Source organism: Polistes dominula, unplaced genomic scaffold (assembly GCF_049000335.1).
Source record: "Polistes dominula isolate Pdom_NZ unplaced genomic scaffold, Pdom_raw_medaka scaffold_35, whole genome shotgun sequence".
NCBI lineage: Eukaryota > Metazoa > Arthropoda > Insecta > Hymenoptera > Vespidae > Polistes > Polistes dominula.
This window is the reverse complement of record NW_028300968.1, coordinates 3,742,663-3,756,530: the sequence shown is the minus strand read 5'-3', so window position 1 is coordinate 3,756,530 and position 13,868 is coordinate 3,742,663. Positions and strand designations below refer to the sequence as shown.

At 35.7% G+C, this 13,868-nt stretch overlaps 3 protein-coding genes across 13 annotated transcripts in view; 2 read left to right on the top strand and 1 right to left on the bottom strand.

The window, feature by feature from the left end:
* Positions 1-4: 4 nt before the first annotated feature.
* Positions 5-2,590, top strand: LOC107068643 (protein Cryzl2). The gene is made up of 9 exons (XM_015325283.2): positions 5-260; positions 332-565; positions 657-848; positions 914-1,095; positions 1,197-1,288; positions 1,361-1,487; positions 1,608-1,737; positions 1,838-2,172; positions 2,288-2,590. Exons 1-8 carry the CDS (start codon positions 9-11, stop codon positions 1,892-1,894), a joined length of 1,266 nt encoding a protein of 421 aa, XP_015180769.1. The 5' UTR covers positions 5-8; the 3' UTR covers positions 1,895-2,172; positions 2,288-2,590.
* LOC107068708 (nonsense-mediated mRNA decay factor SMG8) lies at positions 1,884-6,408 on the bottom strand. The gene is made up of 15 exons (XM_015325409.2): positions 6,025-6,408; positions 5,819-5,963; positions 5,465-5,739; positions 5,120-5,350; positions 4,860-5,053; positions 4,677-4,780; positions 4,344-4,537; positions 4,028-4,267; positions 3,741-3,944; positions 3,546-3,661; positions 3,302-3,457; positions 2,982-3,192; positions 2,552-2,863; positions 2,293-2,472; positions 1,884-2,207 (listed from the first exon to the last, which is right to left on the bottom strand). Exons 1-15 carry the CDS (start codon positions 6,063-6,065, stop codon positions 2,087-2,089), a joined length of 2,724 nt encoding a protein of 907 aa, XP_015180895.1. The 5' UTR covers positions 6,066-6,408; the 3' UTR covers positions 1,884-2,086.
* Positions 6,409-7,401: 993 nt separating this feature from the next.
* The window catches only part of RhoGAP100F (Rho GTPase activating protein at 100F), a 31,282-nt gene continuing 24,815 nt past the window's right edge, over positions 7,402-13,868 (top strand). For 9 of the 11 annotated variants that reach the window (XM_015325354.2, XM_015325359.2, XM_015325355.2 and 6 more), the window contains exons 1-3: positions 8,506-9,464; positions 10,545-10,644; positions 11,671-11,914. In XM_015325354.2, the coding sequence (XP_015180840.2) occupies positions 11,696-11,914 (219 nt within the window). In that variant the 5' untranslated portion in view covers positions 8,506-9,464; positions 10,545-10,644; positions 11,671-11,695. The other 2 variants (XM_015325356.2, XM_089173215.1) reach the window with 2 other exon arrangements.

Sequence of the window (13,868 nt, the reverse complement as noted above, 5' to 3'; positions counted from 1 at the left end):
TTTAAAGAATGTCCGTTACGATTCGACGAATGTCTCATTTCACTCATGTGTCTGGAATTTATTGGAAAAATTTAAAGAAACAAAGTATTAGATTAATAAGTAATGAAACGACTAAAAAAGAGAAATCAATCAATGATAGTTCCAAAATGAACATTCCGGCTTCTGAGCCGGGTAAATTTCAAGCAGCCACTTTGAATAAATTTGATAATTCATTGATTATACAAAATGTAGAATCATTCAAAACAGCTCAACCAAACGAAGTAACTCATTTGCACATAGTTCATTAATACATGCTCTATTTATTTTAAAACATCCTACATTATCTCCACAGGTTGTTATAGATGTTCATTACTGTACAATTAATCCTTCCGATGTATTATTGAGTAAAAACTTGTACACGTATGAACCAAAATTGCCTATTACACTTGGGTATGAACTTGTTGGCGAATTAGTTCATGTGGGAAAAAATGCGCAAGACAAAGGCTATAAAACTGGGGACAAAGTTATCGCACTTAATAAAGAACGATATGGGGGGTTTGCAGAACAATGCATAGCAGAAGTTGGGGTAAGTTTGTGTCATCCAACCCACACTTCTAACGTTATTATATAAATCTAAACACAAATATTGTATAATATAAACATAATATATTCATTAGGATATTTGGAAAATACCATCAAATTTAAGATCTGTGGATGCCGTATGTTTACTTAATGATTATATGAATGCACTCATTGCATTAGAAAGAGTAGTGACCATAGATGAAAATGATATAATTTTGGTAAATGTGGGATTAAGCGGAATAGGTTTAGCAGCTGCTGATCTTGCAACTAATGTATTTAGATCGCAGGTAATATTCTCGCAAGCACCATTCTAACATATTTTCATACTAAAATTCTTAATTTATAATTTCAGGTTATAGGTATTTGTATTAACAACGATGATGCTATTCTTATTCGCAACAGGGGTGTATTCGCATCTCTAGAATACAATGAGAAAAAATTGTTAAAGCGCATAGAACAAATTGCTGGCGATAAGGACATCAAAGCATTTTTAGATGGAGATGGCGGTGAATATTTTAAGAAGATTTTAAAATGGTACAAATCTTGGTGTTTTCAATAGTATCAAATATAAAATAGACTATTTTAATGTTATTTGTATTTTTAAAGACATTTAGTGTAAAAATGCATTATTTTAGTTTCACTGATATATATAAAAGTGGCACATCATTGAAAAATTTACTACGCGATGATAATTTTACAGTGGTGATACATCATTTATCTCGTGAAGGTATAACATTTTATTTCTAGTATTAATTGTAAGTTTAAGATCATTTACGAAATTATAGCCTCTCTCATGAAGGGCGAGTAGTAATAGCTGGTGCTGCTGCTACCAAAATGGATGCGCAAACAGGAATTGAAGATGGTTCTTTCACTATTACCGGTTTTAATCTCAATGAATATAGAAGAAAGGAACCCGAGAGCTATCGGCAAGTTGTATATTTTCATTAGTTTACATTTTATTATAAATATATACGAGTATCTAATCGAGTTAAGTCAGTTTGCGTAATGGTATTGACAATAATATTTACCTTATATTATTTATATAGGCAAGCTGGAGAAGAAGTCTTGGAATTTTTGGAAGAAGGTCTCATCATTCCAATTCATTCTATGATTTTTGGTCTTCATAAAATCAACGATGCGTTACGTTTTTCTTCCGAAGGAAGAACTTCTGCAAAGGTGAGTAGCAATTTTTAAATTAATTGCAAGAGTCTTGTCAAATATTTTTCAAATATAAATTTCAAATATATATATATATTTATATATATTTCATTTGCAGGTCATTATAGATATTAAGGATAAAGAGAGAGTTGATGTAGCTAAAATTTTCGAATAAACAATTTCATTTTATAATATATCTTACATATTAAATAATACACAGGATAGATAGATAGAATATAATGAAATTTAAGTTTTTTTCATTTAAAAAAGGCTCTCTCTACCTGGTTTATATTAATTTTCGCATATTTAATAAGATAATGAAAACCTTTAAAAAGGTTTACAAATTTATAACGATTGTGATAAAATCTTATTTTTTGTCTGGCACAACTTCACTAATGCCATACATGCCAGCCAATAATCGTCCGTGAGAAGGAGGTACTGGTTCTTTTGGTGGTAAATATGGACCCTTTTCGCCTATATATACATAACTAAATGGATAGAGGTAGTTAAGGTTATTGTATGTATTATAATAATTAAGTATAGAAGATTTGGGTAATTATTTTCGAAGGATACGGTAATCTGAGAACCCAGTAGGCACTTTGTGAAAGTTTGATCGGTTCTTCGCAACCAGTTACAAATATGGGACACGGCGGAGGCCCTGGTTGAACTCGAGGATTTAACGTAACGTGAACTGGAGCTTTTGGAGTCACAACGTGAATCCTCATAAGTTGAGCTATTAAAGGTTGCGTTTGCCTGCATAGACGATAGATATCTCGCGTATTACTGATTATTAAAATGTATAATACAAACGTTGCTTATATTTAATATATACCTGCATGGGCACGGAAAGTAAAGAGGCATATCTGTGGTACTTGACGTTACTTTATTTCCACTATCTTTTACGATTCCATTGCCAGTTGCCTTTAAAACTTTGTCAGGTGCAGATGCCATAAATCTATGACCTCTCGGACATTCGTATTCCACTCCAACAAATATCTTAACAACAAATTCCTTTCCACCTTTGGATTTGCGACCTCGGATCGTGTTAAGATTTTGAAAATTTTTACCTCTTGGGCAATATCCATGAACATTATGATCATTTATAGTAGGCCATAAAGATCCCCTTTCTTTTTGATGCTCCAATCTATTAAACCAATTTATTATTCTTCTAGGAATGATTTTACATTTTGATATTGTTGCTGCATATTGATACATTTAATATTATTAGCTGACATCGGAGCACAATAATTAGTTTAACAAACCTTACTGTTACATCCCATGGTAAAAGGAATGCAGAAGTTGCCAGTACACCTGCTTGATGTTGTAAACCTAAATTATGCGAGTACAAACTGCTTGGGCCAAGACAAACCAGAGACCAACTAGAAAATTGCGGTAATAATCCAGCTGGTGATTCTATATGTAACATCCCTGGTAGATATTCCGTAGTGGATGGCTGTCTCACCAAAGCTTTTTCTGATATATCACGCGTATAGTTTGTCAATTACGTTTAGTAACACAAATTATGTTTAGAACACATTCGCATCTAGTAAAGATGCATTTTTTTCACTTAAAAGTTTATTACCTTTGGTATTTTCTGCATCATCGGAAACTTCTATAACGACTTTGTGACCTTCGCTAGGTGTAAGACTAGTTTTGTTACTTAATCTTGGAACTTCTTCTTCCGTAGGATCACTTTTCATTGGAGAAGGTACACCATTTTCGTATGCTGTAATGTCATCTGTAACATTTATCAATAAATGAGTTCTCCTGAGGAAAGTTTTTCATTTTTTTTTATTCGTATTATGATTATTTAGAGTATTTAATACCATTTAAAATATTTTCAACCCCAAGACTGGAAGGTTGCGTTTGACCTAGAGGGGTGGATAAATTATTTCTACTAAGTGAATCTTTACGATTTGTTGCCGAAAATAATTGTGCTGCTCTAAGAAAATCAAAAATAATATTATAAGATAAGGTATATTATTTTTAATAATATTATTTGGTAGAGAAATAAAATTTACCTGAAATTATGAGTACTAGGCTGAAAAATAGGAAATTGTATACTTTCTAACTGCGTACAGCCACATTGCTTTGCTAACATTTGAAAATAGTCGTAATTAGCCTGTCTTAAACTAAAAGGGTCCTCTCGTGGCCCTTGACATCTTCCACAATTACAAGCACAGATATACCGAACTCCGCTACAGTGTTCCATGATCGGTGAGTCACTGTAAAAAGAAAATATTTATTTTATTATTGCATCAAAACATAAGATCAAAAGATAAATCTATCAAAATGTTCAAAAGAAGACCTATTGTCGCCTCCTGGTTCTAAGTGTTCGCCACCTCCGGCACCTTCGCTGCCTCCTTTATGAATAGGATTTGTACAAGGATTACCAGTTAATGATAATACTTCGCACATTTGTCGTCCGGCTCGCCAATGTTTATCGCATTCTGCTTGTAACTTTTCGCTGAATTCTTCAAATAAAGGACCTCGTGCATGCATTTCAAAAACTCCCATAGCATGTGCCAATTTAGATTCATGATATGCTCTAATAAAATAGCGAGTTAAATCTATAGATTTCATTTAAAATTTCATTGGCAATTGTCTTGTATACGAATGATTACCTTGTATAATGTTGTGGAAGATTTTCTTGATAAGTTTGTAAGGCTCTTGGGAGTACTTTGCTACATCTACTTTTACTGAATTTAACATCGGTATCTAATGAACTATGCAAAGACAGCAATTCTTTGTCCGTTCCGTATATAAAGTATTCGCTAATTTTGTTTATCACATTACAGAATTGCGTTAATGTAGGTATCTATTGAAAAATATTTATACGTAAATATTCACTTTTTAGTGAAATTTGTGCTTTAATAAAGCACATAAGATCAATTAATAATGATCATTGTAACAATAATGATCATTGTAATTGGAATTGTTAGAAAATTCTTATCAACCTCAAAATATGCAGGTACCGAATGTCTACCGACATTATCATCAAAGCCTCTGCCGAAAGCAAGATTTATATGTTGTTGCAGGAGTGATTTGAAACAATGTGTTTCTAAAATTATTCAAATAGCAATAATATGTGCCTTGTAATATGTGTATGTATATATATGTTATTAAGAAACATCATATACCAATTTCAGCATCATCCGTTTCATGATTAGTATCTAAACTGGCAAGACTTCTTGACGTACTACCACCGGAACTAACTTTACAACTTTGAATCAATTTTTTCATCATATAGCCCAAAATATTTCCAGATTCTGTAGCACCATTATGTACATATACAAATTCTTGATTTGCTGGGATTGCAAATAGTGAGTTTGAACTAAATAAAAGAAGAAAACAATGTTAATAAAGTGAAAAAAAAAGAATTGGGCAATCCAAATTTTACCTTATATTTGTAACTATTCGATTTTTTCTTAAAACTTGATAAATTTGATCTTCCAACGAATGTTCCAACTTTTTAATATTTCCTCCGCTATCTGGATCTTGAAATACCATAGGACAACTTTCAAAATAAAATAATACTCTTGGTGAACAAGGTCTAGCATTTGATATCCAATCTTTCGGTATAGTAGATAAGCTACTTAATACATCAGAAAGCTGAGGAGAAACTTTTTGACTGCAACGAAAAGAAATAATTTTTAGAACAATAATTTTATTCGTGCATCATCAAAGTTTTAATGATCTCTTGATCTTTTAATGAACCTCTTTATCTTTGGATAAAATATCTTACCGTATTATATCCATGGCACGAAATAAATGTATATAACTATAATCAAATGTATGTGTTGGATGAGTAAGTATTATTACATGAGATATATGAAATAACACCAACAAAGCTCTAGCATATTTAAATCTCATATGTGCCCATACGCTGAGAAAGTCTTTGCAATCTTGTTTTTCTATAAATCTGTCATATTCAGACAAAAGAGTATGAGAATCCAGGAGTCCCCTTAGATGTAGATACACAGTTTTCTCTTTAGCGTTATAATATCCTTCGATTTCAACCTGTATAATGTTGTTTATATTGTTTTTTTTCTTTAATATAACGCGACTTTTAATATTAGTTAATATTAAATATTTTTACCATAGACATTTCATCTACAGTTGGCTCATCCAAAAGGTCCACTTGGAGGATGGAACTCAGCATATCGGTTTTACATCCTTTCATATGATATCGGGATTTTCCAATTACCGATACAATAACAACCTTTTTATTTGTGTGGTCAAATCTATAATATATCGTTCAGTTTAATTATTTTATTCAAATCAATTTTATATCTAACTACTTACGTTTTAGGGTCAATTGGAAGAGTAAATTTTTGTGGACGCATTTTTATATTTATTCACTTCTTCCCTCAGGATAGGTTATAATAATAAGTAAGTAAATTTTACTAATATTTATAATATTTAATTAATACATATTTACATCGGTAAACAACAATTAGGAATTTTATCCATAAACTAAATTCTACACCTGATGATATTTCAATTGGCATTTAGTTTATAAATTTATTTTGATTGATCGTAGCGACTCATAGTAGTGCAGACCTCTCAATCAAATGTTAAATATACGTTAGTAGTATTTTTATTTATTAAATAGAATCAAACTAAATATTAAAGATAAGGCGATTATTTTTTTTTTCTAAATAATATTTCCTTAAAAAATCACTGGTGTAATGGTAAAACCGGATAAGACCATTAATTAAGTATAAGATCCACTTGAATTTTCCCTCCAAAACAAAAAGCGCCATCTGCAACATAGAGAGCACCATCTACAGTTATTTTATTCTTTATATTTACCGCTAATTTACAAGTTTCTAAACAGTGTCAAGTAATATACTTGTTATATTTATTTTGCTATTATTATTTTCATACAAATTCATTATTTATAATTGATTCTTTAATATAAAATGGTGAATAAATTTTGAAAAATGATTTGATATTTAATGTAGAAAGAATCATCTTTGATTAGATTTAATAGGTTGTTTAGTAACGATATGGACTAGTAATGTAAATAATGGACGGATACTTCCGTGTGGTAATTATTTAAGGTATATTTGATCTATTATTAGATTATTTATATAGATACATATATTTATTCAAGCTCTTCTTAAGAAAGTCATTAAAGTCTAATGATAATTCAACAAATACATCTTATTTATTTGAAAGTTTCTTTATCAACAAATAATAATAATAATAAAATTCGTTTTTATTCCATGAAAAAAAATGGTTTCTTGTTTTTGACTACATCATTCATATCGCTTTTCTTTTATATTATAAGATATGCGGAAAGAAATGGGCAGAACAAAGAGCCGTTTTCTGGATTACATTTATAAACGATGAATTCCTGCTGAAGTAAGGAAAGAATGACATTTGAAGGAACATCCTATCCATATGGTAATCTCTAGGTAAATAAAAGATTTCTTTATTTTTAAATATATTTATTTGGAATAATATAATTGACACGCACACATTAAAGTATTTGTAATCGGTCCTAGAAAGCGCAACGAACTTTAAAGCGATGCTCTGATGAATGAACGAATGAATAAACGAACGGTAGGGGGCGGTAAAAGAAGACGCAGACTTGCGCCCCTCCGAAGGGTGGTGGTTGTGGTGGTGGTGTTGGGTGATGGTACGGGATGGCGCGAGCTTAATTGCACCGCATCACAGAACGTAGTATTTCGTAGTACGTCGTCGTTGCCCGCGCGGCTGCCACTTTAGCCCTGTTTCACGAAGATCGATTTACATACCTATCTTCTTGCACCACTACGTTACACGTAGTTACACGTTGTAGCTGATTCCTAGCGTACGTAAATACTTATAATCAATATAAAATCAACCAAAATAGATTTTACTATCGAATACGAATCGCTGTTAATGCTAGCCTACCAGCTCGAGTTAACCCTCGTTGTTTCGAAGCCCTTAGCATCCAGGAAAGAATTGAAAAAGGTGTGAAAGCTCGCTTGGTATTCATTCAAATGCCACTATGAAACACAAAATTCATTGCGAACTTCTAAGAGAAGATAATAGAATTGGTTGGTCTCTCTTAGAAATGTTCGATTTTTCGATAGAGATCGATTATTAGATAGATAAAAAAAACTTATTCTTAGTAGTTAGATCAATTTCCTAAAGAGTTAATCTCAATTGTAAGAGATTTATACAGAGCTGTTTACAAAGGCGATCAATTGATCACTATCTAGCACAGTTTTCTGCCACATCTCCTGGTGAGTCCTTATTAACAGCAAACCCCCTGAGCGGTCTTTTGCAATCAACGCGCAACAAATGATCTCTGATTGCGAAGAAGGAAATAAAAGAGAGAGAGAGAGAGAGAGAGAGAGAGAGAGAGAAGTCGACCCATTAGAAAGGTTAAGACACTCGAGAAACATAGAAAAGATTTAAAAATACTACTGGATTTGAGGAAGGATTTAAAGACTCGAGTTTGGATTTACTCGCATCTAAACGGAGAAGGAAGAGTATCATAGAGGAAGTCCTTACTCTATAAAAGGAAATAATATCGAGACTATTCGAATGGATCGAAGCAATCAATCGAACATCTAGGAAAAGGAATTTACGCGTTGAATCCTTGGATAGATAAGGAGACGCGTACTGGAGGCACGTAACGTAGATGCTCCTCTAGCTAGGTATACTTTAAGCCTTTGGACAAGGAGAAAGACACGAAGGGATTATTGCGTGGAACGAAAGGATATAAAAGGGAAGGGTCGCCGGTGGTGGGGTCAAGTGAAAAGGCCACGAGTCGGCGTACGTAGTACCTTACTATATGAACATGTATGTATATTCGTAGTATCCCTAGTATTCCTCGTTCCAATGGAATTGGTGCGAGAAAAGGGGCGAGAAAAGGGGCGAGTTGGGTTGGTCGTTGCCTTCCCTCTCTCGTCTGTGTCTCTATATATCGTCACCCTCTCGTCCGTTGTCCACGTCCCGCGATAAAGGAACCGCGTACGCCGGCGTCAGCATGCGCACTTGCTATATCCAACATGTCCGTCTAGGTGACTGACTACAGTTGGTATATGGGGGGTAGTCGTGCTTACGCGGCGCGGCGCGTTGCACAGGGTCTGCTCAAATCGTAATTTCCACTCCCGTCGTTTAAAGTGCTTTTTCTTCGCCTTTGCCTTCGCCTTTGCCTTTGCCTTTGCCTTTGCCTTTGCCTTCGCCTTCGCCTTTGCCTTCTTTGCCTTCGCCTTTGCCTTCGTCTTCACATAATCGCCGTGCGTTACTTTTATCTCTACATTATAATCCATCGAACTGTTTCTTTTTCACATCTATGGACTTTGGCGAAATAGGCAATATATAGAGATATAGGATCGTAGAAATTGGCTGGCGCTCATAAATGTGATAGAAAAAGTCTAGAGAGTAGTGTTCACCGGTTACACGGTTAAATTGTGAAGACGAGAAGGAAGATAGAGCTAGGGGAAGAGTTAGGGAGAGGGAGAGAGAGGGCTGGGCGAACGGGTGGGAAAGAACGAGAGAGACTACTCGAGGCAGGCGGGCGTATTGATTCCCGCGTGGCGTTATACGGCGAGGTGAGAAAGCTGCAAGCGGAAGATTCCTCCTGGTTCCTTCATCGGCAAAGAGAAACGCCAAAAGAAAAGAAAAAGAAAAGAAACAAAAGGATCTCTGTTAATTGGAATTAACCAAAAAGTGGGCCGGTTAGAGTTGCATCGAGGAACGGCGGGGCGGTCCCTGACTTTTTTCACGAGATTCTCTCAAAGGTACGTTTCAAATCCTTGCTTATAATCCAACGAACGAACCTGCTTTTACGGGTGCGCGCGAGCGAGCGAGCAAGTGAACGAACGAACGAGCGAACAAACGAATAAATGAAAGTACTAATAAACGAAGGAAGGAAGGAAGAAAGAAAGGAAGGAAGGAAGGAAGGAAAAAGGAGCGTGGGTTTGTTCGAGCGCGCGCATCAACTCGATCACTCGTCGTCCTTTACGTTCTACGTTTTTACATTTATACGCGCGTTCTTTGAACCAAGACAAAAAGAGATAGATAGATTAGGGGGTGGCTCGGTGGGAGCGAGAGGGAAGATGGTGGAAGCTACTCTCGAAAAAAGGGTATATCGATCGGTTGGTCCGGGACCATCGGCTGGCACGCCACCACAATTCTCTGCTGGTAGCTCTGCTCTGCTTTGCTCTGCTTTGCTCTGCTTTGCTCCTCCACTTTTTCCTTCTTTTGACCCTTTGATTCTATGTATTTCCGCGCATTTCCAGGGTAGGTAGCCCCTTGTTGCTGCTGATGCTGCTACCGGCAGTTACCCTTAAGCTCCCATATCTCTTATCGATCGAAGACCGGCTCCATTTGCTTACGATACAAGCGTACGAGCTAAGAATTGTTTTTTTTGCTTTTTTTTATTTCTACGAGCGTTTCTTTATACACATGATATTGATTCTCGCGAGAAGGTGTAGAAAAGTTTACGAGAGGAAACAGAAAGGAGAGTGGGGGAAGCAAAGAAGATCTGGATTTGGAGGCTATATAGAAGAGAGGTTTACGCGAGACACGTGTTGATTGGCGTAGAGAAAAAGTAGTGAAAAGTAGTAAACACGTGGATGAACTTCTCTCTCCTTCCTTTTTATATTAGCAATCGGAATTTTTGTTTTGGATAAATAATTGTAAGCTTCCAAGTATTGTGTTATATACGTGTATATATCGACGTTTAGGTCGTCTATATTTGCTATACGAGTATTTGCTTGTGCCTAGGCGTACGAAGGAGATAGTATCGATCGGTGCTATATAGTATCTATCGCAAGAAAGTATATCACTCTAATCCTGTCATTTTCTCTTGTGCTTAGGAGAAGAGAGCTTAACACGTGGACCAGAATGAAAGAATCTATCAGACACTGGTCGTGCAGCGATACTTTGGTCCTTCACGCGAGAAATGCTTTTTAGAAGGTATATTATAAGGATTATTATATTCCATTATTATATAAGATTTCTCTTATTATGTCTTGACCATATTCATTTACTTACGTTTACCCAGAGTATATTTCGTTATTAATCGATTACTCTGGAAATATGTAGTTATCCAAGTGATTCTATATGTATGATCGGTTTCTACGTTGTTCTGTAATATTTATTATTAATAACTCTTTAATTTAATACTCTACCGTAAAAATATTTATTTTCAGAGTTGTATCGTATTGATTGAATCCTTTCTAATCTTTTCTTTTTTCTTTTTTTTTACTGTTTCTTACGAAACTGATATCATCCATTTTTGTATAGTTATTGCTGGTATATGTTCACCTACTTTCCATTCTTTTTTATTTTTTGATAGCAACGCGTTTTAAACGAGTGACATCTTCTCTAAATGCATCTGATGGCGTAGTGCATCAGATAGAACGCGTTTAAAAGGATTGGATGAAATCTTGCATTACCCTGAATCCCAATATCTTGCATAATGCAACATTTATCATTTTATTTTTAACTGGAAGTTTTGCCATTATATGTATACATTATTTGACATTTTTTATATTTCTCAAATTGGAGGTAAAACGAAACGAAACGAATCGATAGAGAATTAATTTTAATGGGAGGGTCAAGATTACAACTAATCTTTTTCAACGGGTTTACGAATTTTATCGATTTGTTCAACGAATTACCGTAACCGGATGCGCGAAATGCCATATAAATAGAGCTTAAGAAAATTGGAGCAGCTATTATTAGGTCATCGTCGGTCGTAACGATGACGCGAGATAGGTCCTTTGCGATCACGCACGATCGATCGGCTTACTTATACTTTTTTCCACGAATACAATTTTAGGACAAATATATGCGAACGTATATGGTGTCATTTATAGCTAATGAATAGGAAAGTGGGTTAACTGAGATATAATTCCTAAGACAAAGATGCGAACAATCTGCCCTTACTCCGTTCGATTTCTATTTCTACTAAATTCGATTTGACATTTCCTCTTCCAGGAAGAGGGCATGACGCACCGAACTCATGCAGTGGCGAAAACACGTGCGCATCAAGTACGGTGGTCGAGTCGGTGTCGGTCAAGGACAGCAGGATCGGGATCAGGTGCAGCTGCAGGTGCGCGTGGTGCAGCTGCAGCGGGAAGGGGGCGCACGACTCAGCTACGTCTGTCATCAGCCTCAACTCTCGTCTACGGCTCACCGCGATTGCAGTGCAGCAGCCATGCTCTGCTGCGGCCGGAGGAAAGTAAGTGCTTCTCTTACTTCTTTTCAACCACCTTCTTATCAACCACCTTCATCAATCCAACGTGCCACCCTTTTGACCTTTTTTACCGGATTTCATTCGGGTTGCGAATGAAAGTCGTTTCATTCTGTCGCCTTGATACAATTGCTTCGTTAAATTGAAACTGTCTCGGTAAATCGTATCGAGAAGTTCAATGAAAATAACGCACTTTCTTTGGGATTTTCCCAAATATTTAATACGATCTTCATTTTGTCGCGTTAAATTAGCGGATTTTCTTTTCCGAATAGGTGGAACGCGCAATCGTCATTTCGTATAATCAGCTAACTAGGAGTCACGGGAACATCGGAACAAAGAATTTTCTCCTTTTTTCTTTTTTCCTACTTCTGCTCATTTTTTCTAGCGTTCTTTTCGGTTGCAATTCATGCACGGCTGGGCTCGTGACAAATAGGAACATGTGAAATTTCACGTATAAATGAAAATTACGCATGTATGCGTGTTGCGAGAATATAAAGAAATGAGCGTTACGCAGGTTAGTACTTGTTCCACTCTTTGATCTAAACGGTTCGAAAGATAAAAACGAAGAGCGTAGGGAAGCATCGATTTTTAGGAAAGAGAGGAGACCGAGTGTCATATATTCTGAAATCCATTAAAATTTTGCAAATGGTGCAATAACATAATAAGCAACGAGGACAACGACAACGGAAGGGAAGAACATAACCATCTATTACGAGGCTCTCTAAGCTCGCTTCGGCGTCATCGTATAATTAATTAGACGCTAGTCGATAAGGGTTTCCATCTAAGGGAGTAACTCGTTGTCGAAATTCTTTACAAGATGTACAATCTTTCTATCTTTCTTTCTATTTTTCTTTTTTCTCTTTTCCATGTTATTTTTCGCACTTTAGCACGATTTTGATGAAAACTTTAGGTTTCCTCGAAAGTGTGCACATTATGTGCTAATCAAAATCAACGTGGACGCGAATGAATGTCGAGGGAAAAATACAGAAGAAAGTTAAACGAGAGAGAGAGAGAGAGAGAGAGAGAGAGAAGCCCAAATGACGTTGCAACTTGAAGCTTCGTTATTCGAAGCTTGAACGCGCCGAGCGCAATTTATGTGAGGAGGACCGTAGCAGAGTTATGGAGCTGGAGCTCTCCTACTCGGATAATTTCGAGTGTTCGCTCAGCAACCTCCATTATTTCCTACAAATTTTATTCTTCACTTTTAATAAGCGCAACTCTTCGTCCACTTTTTCTCTTTTTGTCCTCGTATTGCACAACGACCATGGTAAATAAATGGAAGAATTTCGAGCTCATAGAAATGCTCGATTCTTCTTCTATAGTAAAGATCCGATAGACAAGAATGGCGTGTAGTCTACCAGGTGAATTCGTGGAAATACATATCGAACGTAGTAGGAGATACTTAAAATAATGAAAATATAGGAATTACTCGTCTATCATTCAGTCTGACCCAAATTCTATCTTGACGTAGAATGCCACACGCGTGATTTCAGGTTAAACTTTCGTCTAACAAGTGGCTTTTTTGTTTTTTTAAGTGTTTATTTTGTGTTATCTTCGAACCCTAATAATTAGGTTGAAAGCGTTAATAAACGCAAGTCGAATGCAAGCTTTTTCTATTTCATTGTTTGATTTGTACGATAGATTACTAGCGACAGAGAGAAAGATCAAAGGCAAACTCGAAGTAACAGTAGTAGGGACGGACATCTTTGATTCAGCAATAAGCAGTAATGGACGTTCGTTCATCAAACAACAACGGGCTTTGACCTCTCGCGAATACCTACATTTTACATTTTACATTTTACATTAACTACTGTGCTCTCCATTCGTAAAAGCTTCAAAAGGTGGACACAAAGTAGATGGAATATCATCTTGAGTATCGTCAAATCGTCGACTGTACTCTACTTAAAATAGTAGGGTTATTTCAATAGAGAATAAAAAAGTA

Excerpts from the sequence above, each read along its gene's own strand:
- LOC107068643 (XM_015325283.2), top strand. The coding sequence starts at position 9 with ATGTCCGTTACGATTCGACGAATGTCTCATTTCACTCATGTGTCTGGA. Across the intron at positions 261-331 it reads AAACAGCTCAACCAAACGAA|GTTGTTATAGATGTTCATTA; the intron begins GTAACTCATTTG and ends TTATCTCCACAG. Across the intron at positions 566-656 it reads AATGCATAGCAGAAGTTGGG|GATATTTGGAAAATACCATC; the intron begins GTAAGTTTGTGT and ends TATATTCATTAG.
- LOC107068708 (XM_015325409.2), bottom strand. The coding sequence starts at position 6,065 with ATGCGTCCACAAAAATTTACTCTTCCAATTGACCCTAAAAC. Across the intron at positions 4,268-4,343 it reads CTTCCACAACATTATACAAG|AGCATATCATGAATCTAAAT; the intron begins GTAATCATTCGT and ends CTATTTTATTAG. Across the intron at positions 3,662-3,740 it reads CCTAGTACTCATAATTTCAG|AGCAGCACAATTATTTTCGG; the intron begins GTAAATTTTATT and ends TGATTTTCTTAG.